This window comes from Salmo salar, chromosome 02, assembly GCF_965601325.2.
Source record: "Salmo salar chromosome 02, fSalSal1, whole genome shotgun sequence".
Classification (NCBI taxonomy): Eukaryota; Metazoa; Chordata; class Actinopteri; order Salmoniformes; family Salmonidae; genus Salmo; species Salmo salar.
In genome coordinates, this window is record NC_138292.1 from 46424148 (window position 1) to 46441284 (window position 17137).

Consider the following 17137-nt stretch of genomic DNA (forward strand, 5'->3'; position numbering starts at 1 on the left):
AGGAGATTGAGATACACTTTAGGTGTTGTTTTTTCTCTGGTGACCTCAGAGAACTTGGCTCGTACGTGACTCGTATATAGCTCATGCAGTTTTAAAGTTTCAAAATGCATTTGCTGCACCAAGCTATGTCGATACAGACAAACTCTTGCAAGGTGACAACATGCAAAAAAAGTAACACATTTTCACTGCACTTACTAAATGAACAGTATGCTCATCTTAGCAAAAACATTTGTCAGTGCATATACAGTGCATTCAGACCCCTTGACTTTTTCCACATTTTGTTACGTTACAGCCTTATTCTAAAATTATAATAAATAAAATCTCTCGTTAAAAAAACAAAGCCATGAGGTAGAAGGAATTGTCCGTAGAGCTCCGAGACAGGATTGTATCAAGGCACAGATCTGGGGAAGGGTACCAAAGAATATCTGCAGCATTGAAGGTCCCCGAGAACACAGTGGCCTCTATCATTCTTAAATGGAAGAAGTTTGGAACCACAAAGCCTCTTCCTTGAGCTGGCCTCCCCCCAAACTGAGCAATCGGGGGAGAAGGGCCTTGATCAGGGAGGTGACCAAGAAGTCGATGGTCACTCTGACAGAGCTCCAGAGTTCCTCTGTAGAGATGGGAAAACCTTCCAGAAGGACAACCATCTCTGCAGCACTTCACTAATCAGGCCTTTATGGTGGAGTGGCCAGACGGATGTCACCCCTCAGTAAAAGGCACATGACAGCCTTTTACAGTATTCTACCTTAATACCTTGTCCCTGTAAGATGTGTTAATATTTCTGGGGGTGGATTATCCCTAATGTCATCTGAGCACGACGTATGTTTGTTGTTGAACGCCAAAAGCTGAACGTTAGACTTTGGTTTATTGTTTTTGTCGAGCTGACAGTGTTTCTATATACTTTTTATTTTTGATCCTGTGGCTCTGTTGGGCTTAGTTGCTGTGAGCGCTGCTGCCTGTCCCGGGATCCCTCCAGATTCCGCAGAGGGGGAGATACTTGGAAGCCCAGCTAGCCTAGCTGGCTCGGCGGCCTCAAATGGAGGCCGGTATTGAACGTTGCCAGTGCTGCAGGAGCTGTGTTTACTTTGCTTTGTTCCGGGACAATGTGGACTGTGCTGACTTTCAATGTTGCAACTGTTTGCTTGCGGAGTACTTCAGGGTGGCGAAGTGGCTTCTCTTAGCAAGCAAGTAGCAAACCTACACAAGCTACTGGGGAATCCACGTCCGCCTACTTTTTCCTTGTCTTCCACTTCAGTAGCCGGACACCGCTCTGGTTTGATGGAAGTGTCACCGCAGACATGTTGGCTCTCCAGTGTCGACTGGCCGGTGCTCAGCAAGGTTCCATCCCCAAAGGGGTCTCCCTCTTCCCTGGAGAACGGAGCTGTGCTCGACAAAACTCGCCGTGGAAGTTGAAGACAACGTCCTGAGGCATACGGGGGTCTCGTTGGAATGTTGAGCCCGGACCTGACACAGACTGGAAACAGCTTTGCCGCCCTGGATCCAGAGGTTCCAGCGCCTTTCTTCCTTGGGGGCTTCCCATACAAGATCGGATCCGGGGGTACCTGCGTCTTCGTCCTGTGCTCTGTCTCCCTCTCCTGTGGCTTCTACCTCGGGTTCAGATCCTCGGAGCTCCCACCCTCATCAGACCGTGAGGCTGCCTGAGAGACCGGCCCATTTAACATCGCCAGCTGTCATCATAGGCAGCTTTATGGTGAGAAACATCTCGGTTCTCAAGGCAAAAACCCTGTGCTACCCAGGAGTACGAGTACAGGTCATCACAAGGCTGCTTCCGACTGTTCTATGACAGATGCCGGTCCATGAAGCCAATAACTTGCTTGTAACAGATGACATTCATACTCTGACTGTCTCTGTGTTGTCTCTCTTGTTGTGATGTGTATTTATTTTAATCCCAGGCCCCCGTCCCCGCAGGAGGCCTTTTGGTAGGCCGTCATTGTAAATAAGAATTTGTTCTTAACTGGCTTGCCTAGTTAAATAAAGGTTAAATAAATAATAAATTAAAAAATACATCTTTGAGATGATACATTGGTAGCAATACATGGTTATAATATTTATAATATTTACCGAAAAGACAGAAATGCCAACGGTCTTTTGCGGTCTATATAAATAACCACATTCCTGTAAAGCTTAGAGAAGATCTAATGTTCGATACTGTTGAAGTAATATGGCTACAGGTTCATTTGCCTCACCTAAAGCCCATTCTAGTGGGAAGCTGCTATAGACCACCAAGTGCTAACAGTCAGTATCTGGATAATATGTGTGAAATGCTTGATAATGTATGTGATATCAACCGAGAAGTATTCATTCGCAGAGTACGACCCTGCCTCACACAGGAAGCGGCGCAGGTCCTAATCCAGGCACTTGTCATCTCCCGTCTGGATTACTGCAACTCGCTGTTGGCTGGGCTCCCTGCCTGTGCCATTAAACCCCTACAACTCATCCAGAACGCCGCAGCCCGTCTGGTGTTCAACCTTCCCAAGTTCTCTCACGTCACCCCGCTCCTCCGCTCTCTCCACTGGCTTCCAGTTGAAGCTCGCATCCGCTACAAGACCATGGTGATTGCCTACGGAGCTGTGAAGGGAACTGCACCTCCATACCTTCAGGCTCTGATCAGGCCCTACACCCAAACAAGGGCACTGCGTTCATCCACCACTGGCCTGCTGGCCCCCCTACCTCTGAGGAAGCACAGTTCCCGCTCAGCCCAGTCAAAACTGTTCGCTGCTCTGGCACCCCAATGGTGGAACAAGCTCCCTCACGACGCCAGGACAGCGGAGTCAATCACCACCTTCCGGAGACACCTGAAACCCCACCTCTTTAAGGAATACCTAGGATAGGATAAAGTAATCCTTCTAACCCCCCCCCCCCCCCCCCCCTTAAAAGATTTAGATGCACTATTGTAAAGTGGTTGTTCCACTGGATATCATAAGGTGAATGCACCATTTTGTAAGTCGCTCTGGATAAGAGCGTCTGCTAAATGACTTAAATGTAATGTAAATGTAAGTATATTTTCTGGGTGATTTAAAAATATACTGGCTCTCATCAAGCTGCCCACTCAAGAAAAAGCTTCAAACTGTAACCAGTGCCTGCAACCTGGATCAGGTTGTCAGTCAACCTGCCAGGGTAGTTACAAACAGCACATGTATTGATCACATCTTTACTAACGCTGCAGAAAGGAGCTTTAAAGCAGTATCCAAATCCATAGGATGTAGTGATTACAATATAATAGCCATATCTAGGAATACCAAAGTTCCAAAGGCTGGGCCTAATATAGTGTATGAGGTCATACAATAACTTTTGTAGTGACTCATATGTTGATGATGTAAAGAATATTTGCTGGTCTGAGGTGTGTAATGAGGAACAACCAGACGCTACACTTGACACATTTATGAAATTGCTGATTCCAGCTACTAATAAGCATGCACCCATTAAGAAAATGACTGTTTAAAACTGTTAAAACCCCTTGGATTGATGAGGAATTGAAAAATTGTATGGTTGAGCGGGATGAAGCAAAAGGTATGGCAATTAAGTCTGGCAGCCCAACTGATTTGGCCTATTAAGAAATCATGTGATTAAGCAAAATAAAATGAAACTATACTATGAAACAAAGATGAATGATAGTAAAAAGCTTTGGAGCACCTTAAATTAAATTTTGGGGAAAAAAGCCAACTCGGCTCCATCATTCATTGAATCAGATGGCTCATTCATCACAAAGCCCACTGATATTGCCAACTACTTTTCATTACTTTTTCATTGGCAAGATAAACTTAGGGATGACATGCCAGCAACAAACGCTGACACTACACATCCAAGTATATCTGACCAAATTATGAAAACAAGAGTTTAACTTTTGAATTCAGTAAAGTCAGTGTGCAGGAGGTGAAAAAAGTATTGTCTATCAACAATAACAAGCCACTCGGGTCTGACAATCTGGAATGAAAATTACTGAGGATAATAGTGGATGATATTGCCACTTCTATTTGCCACATCTTCAATTTAAGCCTACTAGAAGGTGTGTGCCCTCAAGGCCTGGAGGGAAGCTACAGTCATTCCGCTATCCAAGAATAGTAAAGCCCCCTTTACTGGCTCAAATAGCCGACCTATCAGTATGTTACCAACCCTTTAGTAAACTTTCAGCATGCATGTAGGGAAGGACACACAACAAGCATGGCACTTATGCAAATGACTGATGATTGGCTGAGTGAAAATGTATAAAATTATTGTGGGGGCTGTCTTTTTAGACTTCAGTGCAGCTTTTGACATTATCGATCATAGTCTGCTTCTGGAAAAACATATGTGTTATGGCTTTACACCCCCTGCTATTTTGTGGATTAAGTTACTTGTCTAACAGAACACAGAGGGTGTTTTTTAATGGAAGCCTCTCAAACATTATCCAGGTAGAAGCAGGAATTCCCCAGAGTAGCTCTTTAGGCCCATTGAAAAAAGCAATCTTTACCAATGACATGCCACTGGCTTTGAGTAAGGCCAGTGTGTCTATGTATGCGGATGACTCAACACTATACATGTCAGCTGCTACAGCAACTGAAAAATGACTGAAACACTTAACAAAGCTCTGCAGTTAGTTTCTGAATGGGTAGCAAGAAATAAGTTAGTCCTAAATATTTCCAAAACTAAAAGCATTGTATTTGGGACAAATCATTCAATAAACCCTAAACCTCAACTACATCTCGTAATGAATAATGTGAAAGTTGAGCAAGTTGAGGTGACTAAACTGCTGGGAGTTACCCTTGATTGTAAACTGTCATGGTCAAAACATATTGATACAACAGTAACTAGGATGGGGAGAAGTCTGTCCATAATAAAGCATTGCTCTGCCTTCTTAACAACACTATCAACAAGGCAGGTCCTACAGGCCCTGGTTTTGTCGCATCTGGACAACTGTTCAGTCGTATGGTCAGGTGCCACAAAGAGGGACTTGGGAAAATTGCAGTTGGCTCAGAACAGGGCAGCACGGCTGGCCCTTAAAAGTACACGGAGAGCTAACATTAATGACATGTATGTCAATCTCTCATGGCTCAAGGTGGAAGACAGATTTACTTCCTCATTACTTGTTTTTGTAAGAGGTGTTGACAAGCTGAAGGTACCGAGCTGTCTGTTTAAAATACTAGCACACAGCTCAGACACCCATGCATACCCCACAAGACATGCCACCAAAGGTCTCTTCACAGTCCCCAAGTCCAGAACAGACTATGGTAGGTGTACAGTACTACATAGTACTACATAGAGCCATGACTGCATGGAACTCTATTCAACATCAAGTAACTGATGCAAGCAGTAGAATCATATTTAAAAAGCAGGTAAGAATACAACTTAAGTAACAGCAGGGACTGTGAAGTAACACAAGCACAGACACATGCATACAAACGCATGATAACATACGCACTATACACTATACACACACGTATACATGGATTTTGCATTGTAGATATGGCCTTGGCAGAAGCTAATGGGGATCCATAATACATACAAATATAGCACACTTGGGGTTTGCCAAAAGGCACCTAAAGGTGAAAGGATTTTCTGGTCTGATGAAACCAAGATTGAACTCGTTTGCTTGAATGCTAAATGTCACATCTGGAGGAAACCTGGCACCATCCCTACGGTGAAGCATGGTGGTGGCAGCATCATGCTGTCGGGATGTTTTTCAGCGGCAGGGACTGGGAGACTAGTCAGGATCGAGGGAAAGACGAACGTAGCAAAGTACATAGATGCTTGATGAAAACCTGCTCCAGAGCTCTCAGGACATCCGACTGGGACGAATGTTCACTTTCCAATAGGACGACGACACTAAACACACAGCCAAGACAACGCAGGAGTGGCTTCGGGCCAAGTCTCTGAATGTCCTTGAGCGGCCCAGCCAGTGCCAGGACTTTAACCCGATTTGAACATCTCTGGAGAGACCTGAAAATAGCCTGACATAGCTTGAGAATATCTGCAGATGAGAATGGGAAAAACTCACCAAATACATGTGCCCCAAGCTTGTAGCGTCATACTCTAGAGGACTCGAGGCTGTAATCGCTGCCAAAGGTGCTTCGACAATGTACTGAGTAAAGGGTCTGAATACTTATGTAAATGTGATATTTGCTCAATTTCTTTTTAAAAGCCTTTTTACTTTGTCATTATGGGGTTTGTGTGTAGATTGAAAAAGTCAAGGAGTCTGAATACTTTCCGAATGCACTGTACATTTCACCTGCTTAATAGTTGCATTTGAAAATGTCAAGTACTCATTAGTAATCGAATACAAACCTTGAGTTAGGCATGAGTACTCGATTCTAGTCTAGAGTTTAAGATGACAAAAACCTTGCATATTGGAGTTGAACAACTCTTCCTTTTTTGTGCCTTGCAGGAACAACATCGAAAATGATCAAGCTTAGAGAGGAGCCCAGCGACTATGCAGACCAGTCCAGAGGGAAGAGTCCGGTCAACAACAGCACACTGGTCCCGGTCAAAGGCATCAACAACCTAGGAAACACCTGCTTCTTTAACGCAGTTATGCAGGTGCGGTCATTATGAGATTGGTTTGTATACTGTAAACGTTGTCACTGGTGAGGCTGCTTATGAAATGCAACCATAGGGATAAGGTCATGTCGAAGAGTCTTTACCACTGGTGTAATGAAAGTCATTGCATACCTTACAGAACTATCCAGATCAACTAGCCCATGTCAGCTAACATTTTCTTGCTAGGTTTGTTAGCCTTGGATTTTTTTCTAATGTTTGAGTCACTCAAATATCACATGAATAAACATTAGACATGGCAAAATGTATAGAATTGCAAGAAAATTTGCTTTAGAACTGCAAAATGTTCTCTGCACCCCATAACAAAATGTGTAGAATTGCTGGAAATAAGCTTTAACCCTGCAACATTTTCTCTCCCCCAACAAGAGGGGTGTGAACAGTCTGTGTCATAAACAGGGCTTGTGCCCATAGAAATAGATGTGGCGTGGGAACCCCTGGTCTAGGGAATGGTGTACTGTAAACATGGCGGCTGGTCAAACTACCAACTGCCATGTCAAGTGCTGCTCCTCCCTACAGTAAAATACCATAACATACCAGGCAACACATATAAACAGGTTCTGCCATAATGCCATCGTTCATTTTTTTTTTAATGTCTTTACAATACAGCTGTATAGGCAAGGACAAGTTATGCATATATAGTACAAGGGTATTTTAAATGCATATGTGTGACTCATCTATCCACAGGAGAATAGGACTGGTATGGAACACATTCTCTATGTTGCAGTGCGTATTGGCTGTCTGGTCTTGGGGATTTTAAACTTACATTCCCTTCCCGTTATCTGCCATTTTGTTAATCACCTTCTGGAGCTAACTTGTGATTGAAACCAGACTGAACATTCTTTCTTTACACGTTTTTTTTCTGTCTCTTTCTATTCTCATTGTCTCCTTCAAAATTGCAATTTTGCTGGTGAAACAACATAATTGTCAGAGAGAAAGCTCACACTGCTGAAGTCATTGTGTCTTTTCCATAGCAACTGTCTTCATTGCCAGGATGTGACAAAACAACTGTCGCTTGAAAGGGAAGAAAGAGATGCTGCAGTAATATGATGGGACAATGGTGGCTCTGGGCAATCCTTTCTGTGTTTTGTCACAGCTCATCGTTTCTTTGGAAAGGGCTTTTTTAGCATAATGGTCTTTAGGCTTACACCTGCCAGTTTCTCAGAATTAAGAGATTTTTTTGTAGACTTTCCTTTTTTTTTCTTTTTTTTTTTTGGATTTGTAATATTTTTCAGTTTTTATCATTTTTTGTGAAGGGATGATGAAAAGGAAGAAGTGCAGGAAGATGTTCATTCAGGATTCTTCTAACTGATAAGAAATGATTCTGTCCTGTCCATACAGGGGAAAACGATGATGACTAAATTAATGGTAAATTGTTAGTAATAGCTGATTTTTGTCCATCAGAATCTGTCCCAGACTCACATGCTGAACGACCTGATACAGGATGTGAAGGAGAAGGGACACAAGCTGAAGATCTGCCCCCCTGCCGAGTCAAACGTGGTACGTTCCACACTCATCCGGTTTGTATGGTCCAGTCCACCACTATAGTCTTATACTGTACATGGCATAGGAAGCCACTTATTACTGTCTATATGGGTGGTTCTTTTTATTATTAGCGTACAGGCTATTGTAAATAACCATTAAGTCATGTTGTAGCCCACCCCCCACGTCTCCAGTCATCTGTAAAATGCAGTCAAACCCCTTCAGCACTTTCCATGGTAGTGCAACAATGTATGAAATACATGCCTTGTATAACACTCATATGTTTTCTCCCTCGCTCTCTCCTTTCCTGGGGTTGTCCTTCAGGGGGCGTTGACGGTGACTCTGCCCAGCCCAGAGCCCCTGACCTCGGCCATGTTCCTCTTCCTACACAGCATGAAGGAGTCTGGGAAGGGCCCTGTCAACCCCAAGATACTTTTCAACCAGCTCTGCCAGAAGTAAGAGTCTACATTGTTCTGCATTTGTCTTTATTTTATATTTTGACCATCTCGCAGCATTGGTGTTGATGGTGCCGGAACCCAGTATAGGCTATTGTATAGCCATGGGTGTGGACTTAACCTGCTTCCTGTGCTGGTCCATGCTAAAATATATTTTATTAAAAGAACATATGAGGGCTGCCCTGTAGGGTGCCAGAGGAGGCACTACAGACCTGTAATAGGTCGGCTAAAGCTTTCATAATTATATTCTTTCATTGTGTACTAATGACAAACTTGATCACCGAGAGATATCAATAGTTTTCGTTGCCATCAATTCTTCCTTATTTGAGTGATGGAATCACGGCTGCGCAGAAACGTTGCACTGTGGTTGCAGCGGCAGTGGTGCATCAATGTTGGACACAGCCTCATATGCAGACAAGCTGCCCTGCTCCCAAGGATCGAGGTCAGCGTACCCCAACTGGTCTGGCACTTCTCCATTGCCGTGGCAACAGTCAACCACAGAATACAGGCAGGGGCCACAGCTTTTACCTGCCCTGTTGTCAAAGCTGCCATGGCGACCACTTCAGAGAAGAGGTTGTCTCAACCTGCTGGACCCTACCAGCACCTGGTCCATCCAGTCTTTCAGTCCACCCTGCTTCCCAACGTTGCTCAACACTAAACCCATTAACACCAACCCACTCCACACGGAAACGAACAATAGACCTCACTGCACAAAATGGCTCTGATGCACTCTGCTTCCAGCTGCAATCAAAACAGCATGGCATGTCCTTGTTCTCTTTAACACACCGCACCACCTGTGTTGGTGTTTGAACCTGAGCATGGTAAACCGGCTGAGTGGCTGGCCCGGGCAGCCCTCCCAGTTTCATGGTGAACCCTTATGAACACGGTCCCCTTTGAACATGTTGAACGGTTGGTTAGGTCTCTCTTTAAACGTGTGGTGAATGGTTGGTTGGCTCTTGTTGTTGGAACATGCTGAACGGCTGGTTTGGCCCAGGCTGGCTGTGGTGTGTGGAGCCTGTTGGGTTAGGTAGGACCGGGCTCTGTACAGTTGGCTGTGTCTGGGTGGGATGGGGAACGTTCGGGTGGCTGGAGCGAGGAGACTGTCGGCCGGCTGGGTGCCTCTGGTGTGTCCAAGTACCCGGCCTTTCATCTGCCCAGGTGTGTGTGAGTGTGAGAGCAATGCCACCCCTCACCTGGTACCACCTCACCCTGCAGCACACATGCACTCAGCCGGGCATATACATAGGCACAACACGCATGCACATGCACCAATACACATTCACCCAGTAGACCTCATTTCATGCCCTTCCTCACGCTCACATGCACATGACACCGACGCATGCCTTTTATTCAAACCCTTCTTCCATGCACAGATTGACTCGACACATACAAATGCACATGCAACACACTTCATTCCATGTTTCTACGCACACCTATGACTTGCCATCGCTCTCCCGTCCTTCACAAACAAACTCTACGTCTCTCTCCTCATTCTGTAACTGCATGTCAGTGGGGCAGGGTCAAGAGTCGCTCCTCTATACAGGGACATTCTCCTGATGCTGTTCATGATATTTCTCCTGCAGCGTGTTGACCTTCGGGATGACTAAAGCCATGTACACACTAGGCTGTGTGCATGTCCAATCCTCGTCTTTATTACCCGAGGTCTCCTAGCTCAGTGGCGTGTTGACGGCCCTGACCTGGGAATGTGCACCCTAGTGCTTAACACACTGTTTTGTTAAACTGGCTACTTGGGTAGGACCCCACGGTGTGTGTTTTTCCTTTGGTATTTAAGGCAGATTGAGCCTAGTGTGTTGTGTTGTGTTCACCCTTGACCAGCTGAGTCACTCCATGCCTGGCCTGCCCTTCTGGCTGCCCCGCTATACCCAAAGCCAAGCCTGTGCCAGCTGGACGGGTTAGGCTCGGACCAGCGCCAGGCCCAGTGGTTTGGAGGGTCAACACCACACACTGTTTCTGGTGCCAGTGAGAGACTCAGCTTGTACCCAGACCCGCCACTGGGTCTATGCTGCTGTGGTGGGGGATCTGTGTATGGTGCATGAGAGGAAAAAGCGCTACAATTTATTCTGATGCAAATTGTCATATGACTTTGGGCTGTCATTTAAAGCTTCATCGAGAGAATCTTGCGTATACTTACGCAGGAACACTTTTACCCTCCATTTTCCTTACACTAGCATTCAGTTATAAAATTATACATACACAATACGAACACACACACGTGCACAAATGCACTCTGCAAACACGCACATACACACTAGCTGGCCTTCTTTCATGACTTGTAGGCTATTTCTACCAACCTGTGTGTAAGTCCAACGCATTAGGAAAATAGCAGGGTACAACAATGGGCCACATCTCTAGCAGGCAGCCACACAAAGGCACATGGCCACACAGGTCTGTACATGCATGGACGATCTCCTGCCGCTGAAGCATTGAAGAACAGGCATTCTCGCAAGGAAGGTCACATTCAGCTGGTCTCACAATGCCTGATAAATAATGTCCACAGAGCTGCAGCTGCCTATACAAGGCATTCATTCGATTTCTGATGTTACATATCACACTTTTGTCTGTCCTTGTGAGGAGTAGTCTATGTGAATGAAAGAAAAGATTCAATGCACTCGTACATGTAGGGAGGTGGATAAAAAGCCGCATTCAATAATGTGAGTATGGCAGAAGAGCGTGACGTCGCTAAGAAATAGACCTACACTTATTAAAAGGAATGTCTTTTTTAGAAATGATTGCTTGTGGCAGTACGGACAGTACGGACACTGAATGTGATTACATATGAGCCACGTTATATATGTCAGATAAGTGTTGATTTTTATGTTTAAGATGTGTTTTTTTTTTTACATGCATAATAGATGAGTGTTTTTTACATGCTTGTGCTGGATAGATAAGTGGCTTTTATTATGTGAACATGTGTGCCAACGTGAAAGCGACTCAATGTACACTACCGTTCAAAAGTTTGGGGTCACTTAGAAATGTCCTTGTTTTTGAAAGAAAAGCATATTTTTTTACATTTTTTTAAAATAACATTCAATTGATCAGAAATACAGTGTAGACATTGTTAATGTTGTAAATGACTATTGTAGCTGGAAACGGCAGATTTTTTTATGGAATATCTACATAGGCGTACAGAGGCCCATTATCAGCAACCATCACTCCTGTGTTCCAGTGGCACGTTGTGTTAGCTAATCCAAGTTTATAATTTTAAAAGGCTAATTGATCATTTGAAAACCTTTTTGCAATAATGTTAGCACAGCTGAAAACTGTTGTCCTGATTAACGAAGCAATAAAACTGGCCTTCTTTAGACTGGTTGAGTATCTGGAGCATCAGCATTTGTGGATTCGATTACAGGCTCAAAATGGCCAGAAACAAAGACCTTTCTTCTGAAACTTGTCAGCCTATTCTTGTTCTGAGTAATGAAGGCTATTCCATGTGAGAAATTGCCAAGAAACTGAAGATCTTGTAAAACGCTGTGTACTACTCCCTTCACAGAACAGTGCAAACTGGCTCTAACCAGAATGGAAAGAGGAGTGGGATGCCTCTGGTGGCATTGTCATGCTGAAGGGTCATGTCAGGATGAGCCTGCAGGAAGGGTACCACATGAGGGAGGAGGATGTCTTTCCTTTAACGCAGAGCGTTGAGATTGCCTGCAATGATAACAAGCTCAGTCCGATGATGCTGTGACACACCGCCCCAGACCATGACGGACCCTCCACCTCCAAATTGATCCCGCTCCGGTGTAACGTTCATTCCTTCGACGATAAAGGCGAATCCGACCATCACCCCTGGTGAGACAAAACCGCGACTCGTCAGTGAAGAGCACTTTTTGCCATTCCTGTCTGGTCCAGTGACGGTGGGTTTGTGCCCATAGGCAACGTTGTTGCCTGTGATGTCTGGTGAGGACCTTCCTTATGCAGAAAGTCTGAGCACTGATGGAGGGATTGTGCGTTCCTGGTGTAACTCGGGCATTTTTTGCCATGATCATATGTACCAATCCTGTGCAGGTGTTGTTACACGTGGTCTGCCACAACGAGGACGATCAGCTGTCCATTCTGTCTCCCTGTAGCGCTGTCTTAGGCGTCTCACAGTACGGACGTTGCAATTTTCTGCCCTGGCCACATCTGCAGTCCTCATGCCTCCTTGCAGCATGCCTAAGGCACTTTCACGCAGATGATCAGGGACCCTGGGCATCTTTCTTTTGGTGTTTTTCAGAGTCAGTAGAAACGCCTCTTTAGTGTCCAAAGTTTTAAATTAACTGTGACCTTAATTGTCTACCGTCTGTAAACTGTTAGTATCTTAACGACCGTTCCACAGGTGCATGTTCATTAATTGTTTATGGTTCATTTAACAAGCATGTGAAACAGTGTTTAAACCCTTTACAATGAAGATCTGTGAAGTTATTTGGATTTTTAGAATTATCTTTGAAAGACAGGGTCCTGAAAAAGGGACGTTTCTTTTTTTTGCTGAGTTTGTTGTATTGAAGGTGTTTGAATGTGTGTGTGGCAGTGTGTAGGCGCCCCTCTGCCTGTCGAGGTGGTGCAACGTGCCGGGATTGCCTTGCGTCTGGTACTAACTCATCCGCTGTTAATTGTATTAGCACCGCAGCTGTCTGCATTGGTCAGGGCCAGATTGGGAGCAGCGCTACAGGGCCCTTCTGCCTCTCTTCCACTGGGATGAGCTTCTAGACTGCCCCGTTCCCAATGATCCCATTGGAGCTGCTCGTCTGCCTCTCACCCGCTGCTGCTCCGTGCTCCTTTCCCGGAAAAAATACCCCAAGATTGCTGCGTGCCTCTGTCTGTCTTTTAATCCCGATTATCACTGTGTGCCGACCAGATACTGCACCAGTCCGACCCGTTTTGTGTTTGAGCTGTTAGATAAGCAGAGTTGGGGATGAGTGCGTTTGGCATGCATACAAGATGCGATTTGCTTGATAGAAAGCCAAATTCCCCATTGTAATTCCCATTTGAGTTCAATTTCTTTCTTACACTTCCTTTACACAGGATACTAAAGAGGTGGCACGCTAACAGCTCAAGTATTAAGACAAGTTGGTCATATGATAAGAAAACATGCTTTAAAACCCAACACTCATTTTGTACACATTTGAAGGAATATATTCCATTATATGTTTTGGCATCTTTAAAAGGAATGAAATGAGGGACATATGTGATTCCCCCCTCTGCCCCTCTTGCGTGTGGCAGAGAGAGGGAAAAGGGACAGAGGTAGAGAAGGGGGGCTGAGTTGGTCCTCTAGACCTCCTACTCATGACCTGTGTTGGTGGCAGGTGGCCATTCATCTCTCCCTTAGCTCCAGTCACCGATTCTGGGGCTAGACGTCCACATCCATCAGCACATGGTAGAGATGATCCAGACTTTAGGCCCATCCACTCTGCTGCCAGTTAGAGAAGGAATACCTCTGTTCTGATTGGGTTTGGGAGCACGCCAGGAAGAATGGTTCACCAGTTCAAAGGGGTAAATCGTTTGGTTTCATTTGCATTGCAGGCCAATCTGGATGGGTCATTGCCCTGTATGTAGAGAGGATATGACATCGGATCAGGATGCCAAACCTGGGACAATGAAGCCCCTACAATGCCTTTTAGGAGGACACATTTCTCTGTGGAGAGCTGCTCAGGGGCGTTATAAAATAGGACATACAAACATGTAGGCTAACGCCCTTCGAACAAGTACCAGTATTCCAGTGATCAAGACAGTGATCATTGTTATACAGTGCCTTGCAAAAGTATTAATGGGAATGAATACTTTTGCAAGGCACTGTATAACAAGGATTTCACTTTGCGTTTTTCCTATTTTGTTGCCTTACAACCTGTAATTTAAATGTATTTTTAGTTGGATTTCATGTAATGGACATACACAAAATAGTCCAAATTGGTGAAGTGAAATGAAAAAAATAACTTGTTTAAAAAATAAAATAAAAAGTGTTGCATGCATATGTATTCACCCCTTTGCTAGGAAGCCCCTAAATAAGATATGGTGCAACCAATTACCTTCATTAGTCACATAATTCGTTAAATAAAGTCCACCTGTGTGCAACCTAAGTGTCACATGATCTGTCACATGATCTCAGTATATATACACCTGTTCTGAAAGGCCCCAGAGTCTGCAACACCACCAAGCAAGCGGCACCATGAAGACCAAGGAGCTCTCCAAACAGGTCAGGGACAAAGTTGTGGAGAAGTACAGATCGGGTGTTGGGTTATAAAACATATTTGAAACATTGAACATCCCACGGAGCACCATTTAAATCCATTATTAAAAAATGGAAAGAATATGGCACCACAACAGACCTGCCAAGAGAGGGCCGCCCACCAAAACTCACAGACCAGGCAAGGAGGGCATTAATCAGAGAGGCAACAAAGAGACCAACGATAACCCTGAAGGAGCTGCAAAGCTCCACAGCGGAGATTGGAGTATCTGTCCATAGGACCAATTTAAGCCGTACACTCCACAGAGCTTTACGGAAGAGTGGACAGAAAAAAGCCAATGCTTAAAGAAAAAAATGAGCAAACACGTTTGGTGGTCGCCAAAAGGCATGTGGAATACTCCCCAAACATATGGAGGAAGGTACTCTGGTCAGATGAGACTAAAATTGAGCTTTTTGGCCTTCAAGGAAAACGCTATGTCTGGCGCAAACCCAACACCTCTCATCACCCCGAGAACACCATCCATGTTTTTCATCGGCAGGGACTGGGAAACTGGTCAGAATTGAAGGTGATGGATGGCGCTAAATACAAGGAAATTCTTGAGGAAACCTGTTTCAGTCTTCCAGAGATTTGAGACTGGGACGGAGGTTCACCTTCCAGCAGGACAATGACCCTAAGCATACTGCTAAAGAAACACTCAAGTGGTTTAAGGGGAAATATTTAAATGTCTTGGAATGGCCTAGTGAAAGCCCAGACCTCAATCCAATTGAGAATCTGTGGTATGACTTAAACATTGCTGTACACCAGCGGAACCCATCCAACTTGAAGGAGCTGGGGCAGTTTTGCCTTGAAGAATGGGCAAAAATGCCAGTGGCTAGATGTGCCAAGCTTATAGAGACAAACCCCAAGAGACTTGCAGCTGTAATTGCTGCAAAAGGTGTCTCTACAAAGTATTGACTTTGGGGGGGGTGAATAGTTATGCACGCTCAAGTTTTGTTTGTTTCACAATAAAAAACATTTCGCATCTTCATGGTGGTAGACATTTTGTATAAATCAAATGATACAAACCTCTCCCAAAATTACATTTAATTTCCAGGTTGTAAGGCAAAGAAATTGAAAAAAATGCCAAGGGGGGGTGAATACTTTCACAAGCCACTGTAGATGGTCAGATGCTAGACTGGTATCAGAGGCAATGAATGTACTTTCCGCCCTCTATCACCCTGTGTACTCTGATAGCGTTGGGTCAGGAGTGGTCAGTGGTTCTCTCGGGTCAGCTGCATGTTGTCCTGCCAGCCTGTCATGCCAACCAGTTCTATGGCTGTGTGGCTGGCGCTGCCCAACAGGTTGTGGTGGTGGCTCTGGCCCTGGATGCCCATCTGGCCCTAGCATCTGTCCCTACATCTGTCCTGTTGTGGCCAGGGACAGGCTCAAGGAGAGCCCCCTCTACGAGTGCTGGGGCGTGAACATGCAGGATGTCCACTGTCACATCGCTATACGTTTTCACCCTCAACTACATGTACTGTTGGGGAATGATGATGATGAGAGATGTGTACTCTCGACAGTAAAGTGCTTTCTATTGAAGAAATTCTGAATTGGCTTGCACAGTAGGCTGTTGGTAAGCCCAAAAGCCATTTTCACCTGCAATATCAAATTTTATTTGCAAATACTTGCACAGGTCTTACAATTAGCCACGAAAATACATTTTCATGTAAACCATCAAATAATGAATGTACAGTGGGGAGAACAAGTATTTGATACACTGCCGATTTTGCAGGTTTTCCTACTTATAAAGCATTTAGAGGTCTGTAATTTTTATCATAGGTACACTTCAACTGTGAGAGACAGAATCTGAAATCCAGAAAATCACATTGTATGATTTTTAAGTAATTAATTTGCATTTTATTGCATGACATAAGTATTTGATACATCAGAAAAGCAGAACTTAATATTTGGTACAGAAACCTTTGTTTGCAATTACAGAGATCATACGTTTCCTGTAGTTCTTGACCAGGTTTGCCCACACTGCAGCAGGGATTTTGGCCCACTCCTCCATACAGACCTTTTCCAGATCCTTCAGGGTTCGGGGCTGTCGCTGGGCAATACGGACTTTCAGCTCCCTCCAAAGATTTTCTATTGGGTTCAGGTCTGGAGACTGGCTAGGCCACTCCAGGACCTTGAGATGCTTCTTACGGAGCCACTCCTTAGTTGCCCTGGCTGTGTGTTTCGGGTCGTTGTCATGCTGGAAGACCCAGCCACGACCCATCTTCAATGCTCTTACTGAGGGAAGGAGGTTGTTGGCCAAGATCTCGCGATACATGGCCCCATCCATCCTCCCCTCAATACGGTGCAGTCGTCCTGTCCCCTTTGCAGAAAAGCATCCCCAAAGAATGATGTTTCCACCTCCATGCTTCACGGTTGGGATGGTGTTCTTGGGGTTGTACTCATCCTTCTTCTTCCTCCAAACACGGCGAATGG

The 17137-nt window shown here is 44.8% G+C and overlaps 1 protein-coding gene across 3 annotated transcripts in view; it reads left to right on the forward strand.

The window, feature by feature from the left end:
• LOC106583983 (ubiquitin carboxyl-terminal hydrolase 45-like) overlaps positions 1–17137 on the forward strand; it is a 51498-nt gene that overhangs the window by 19779 nt on the left and 14582 nt on the right. For all 3 annotated transcript variants that reach the window (XM_014168726.3, XM_014168723.3, XM_082963582.1), the window contains exons 6-8: positions 6383–6534; positions 7954–8049; positions 8356–8486. In XM_014168726.3, the coding sequence (XP_014024201.1) occupies positions 6383–6534; positions 7954–8049; positions 8356–8486 (379 nt within the window). The remainder of the gene's footprint in view (positions 1–6382; positions 6535–7953; positions 8050–8355; positions 8487–17137) is intronic.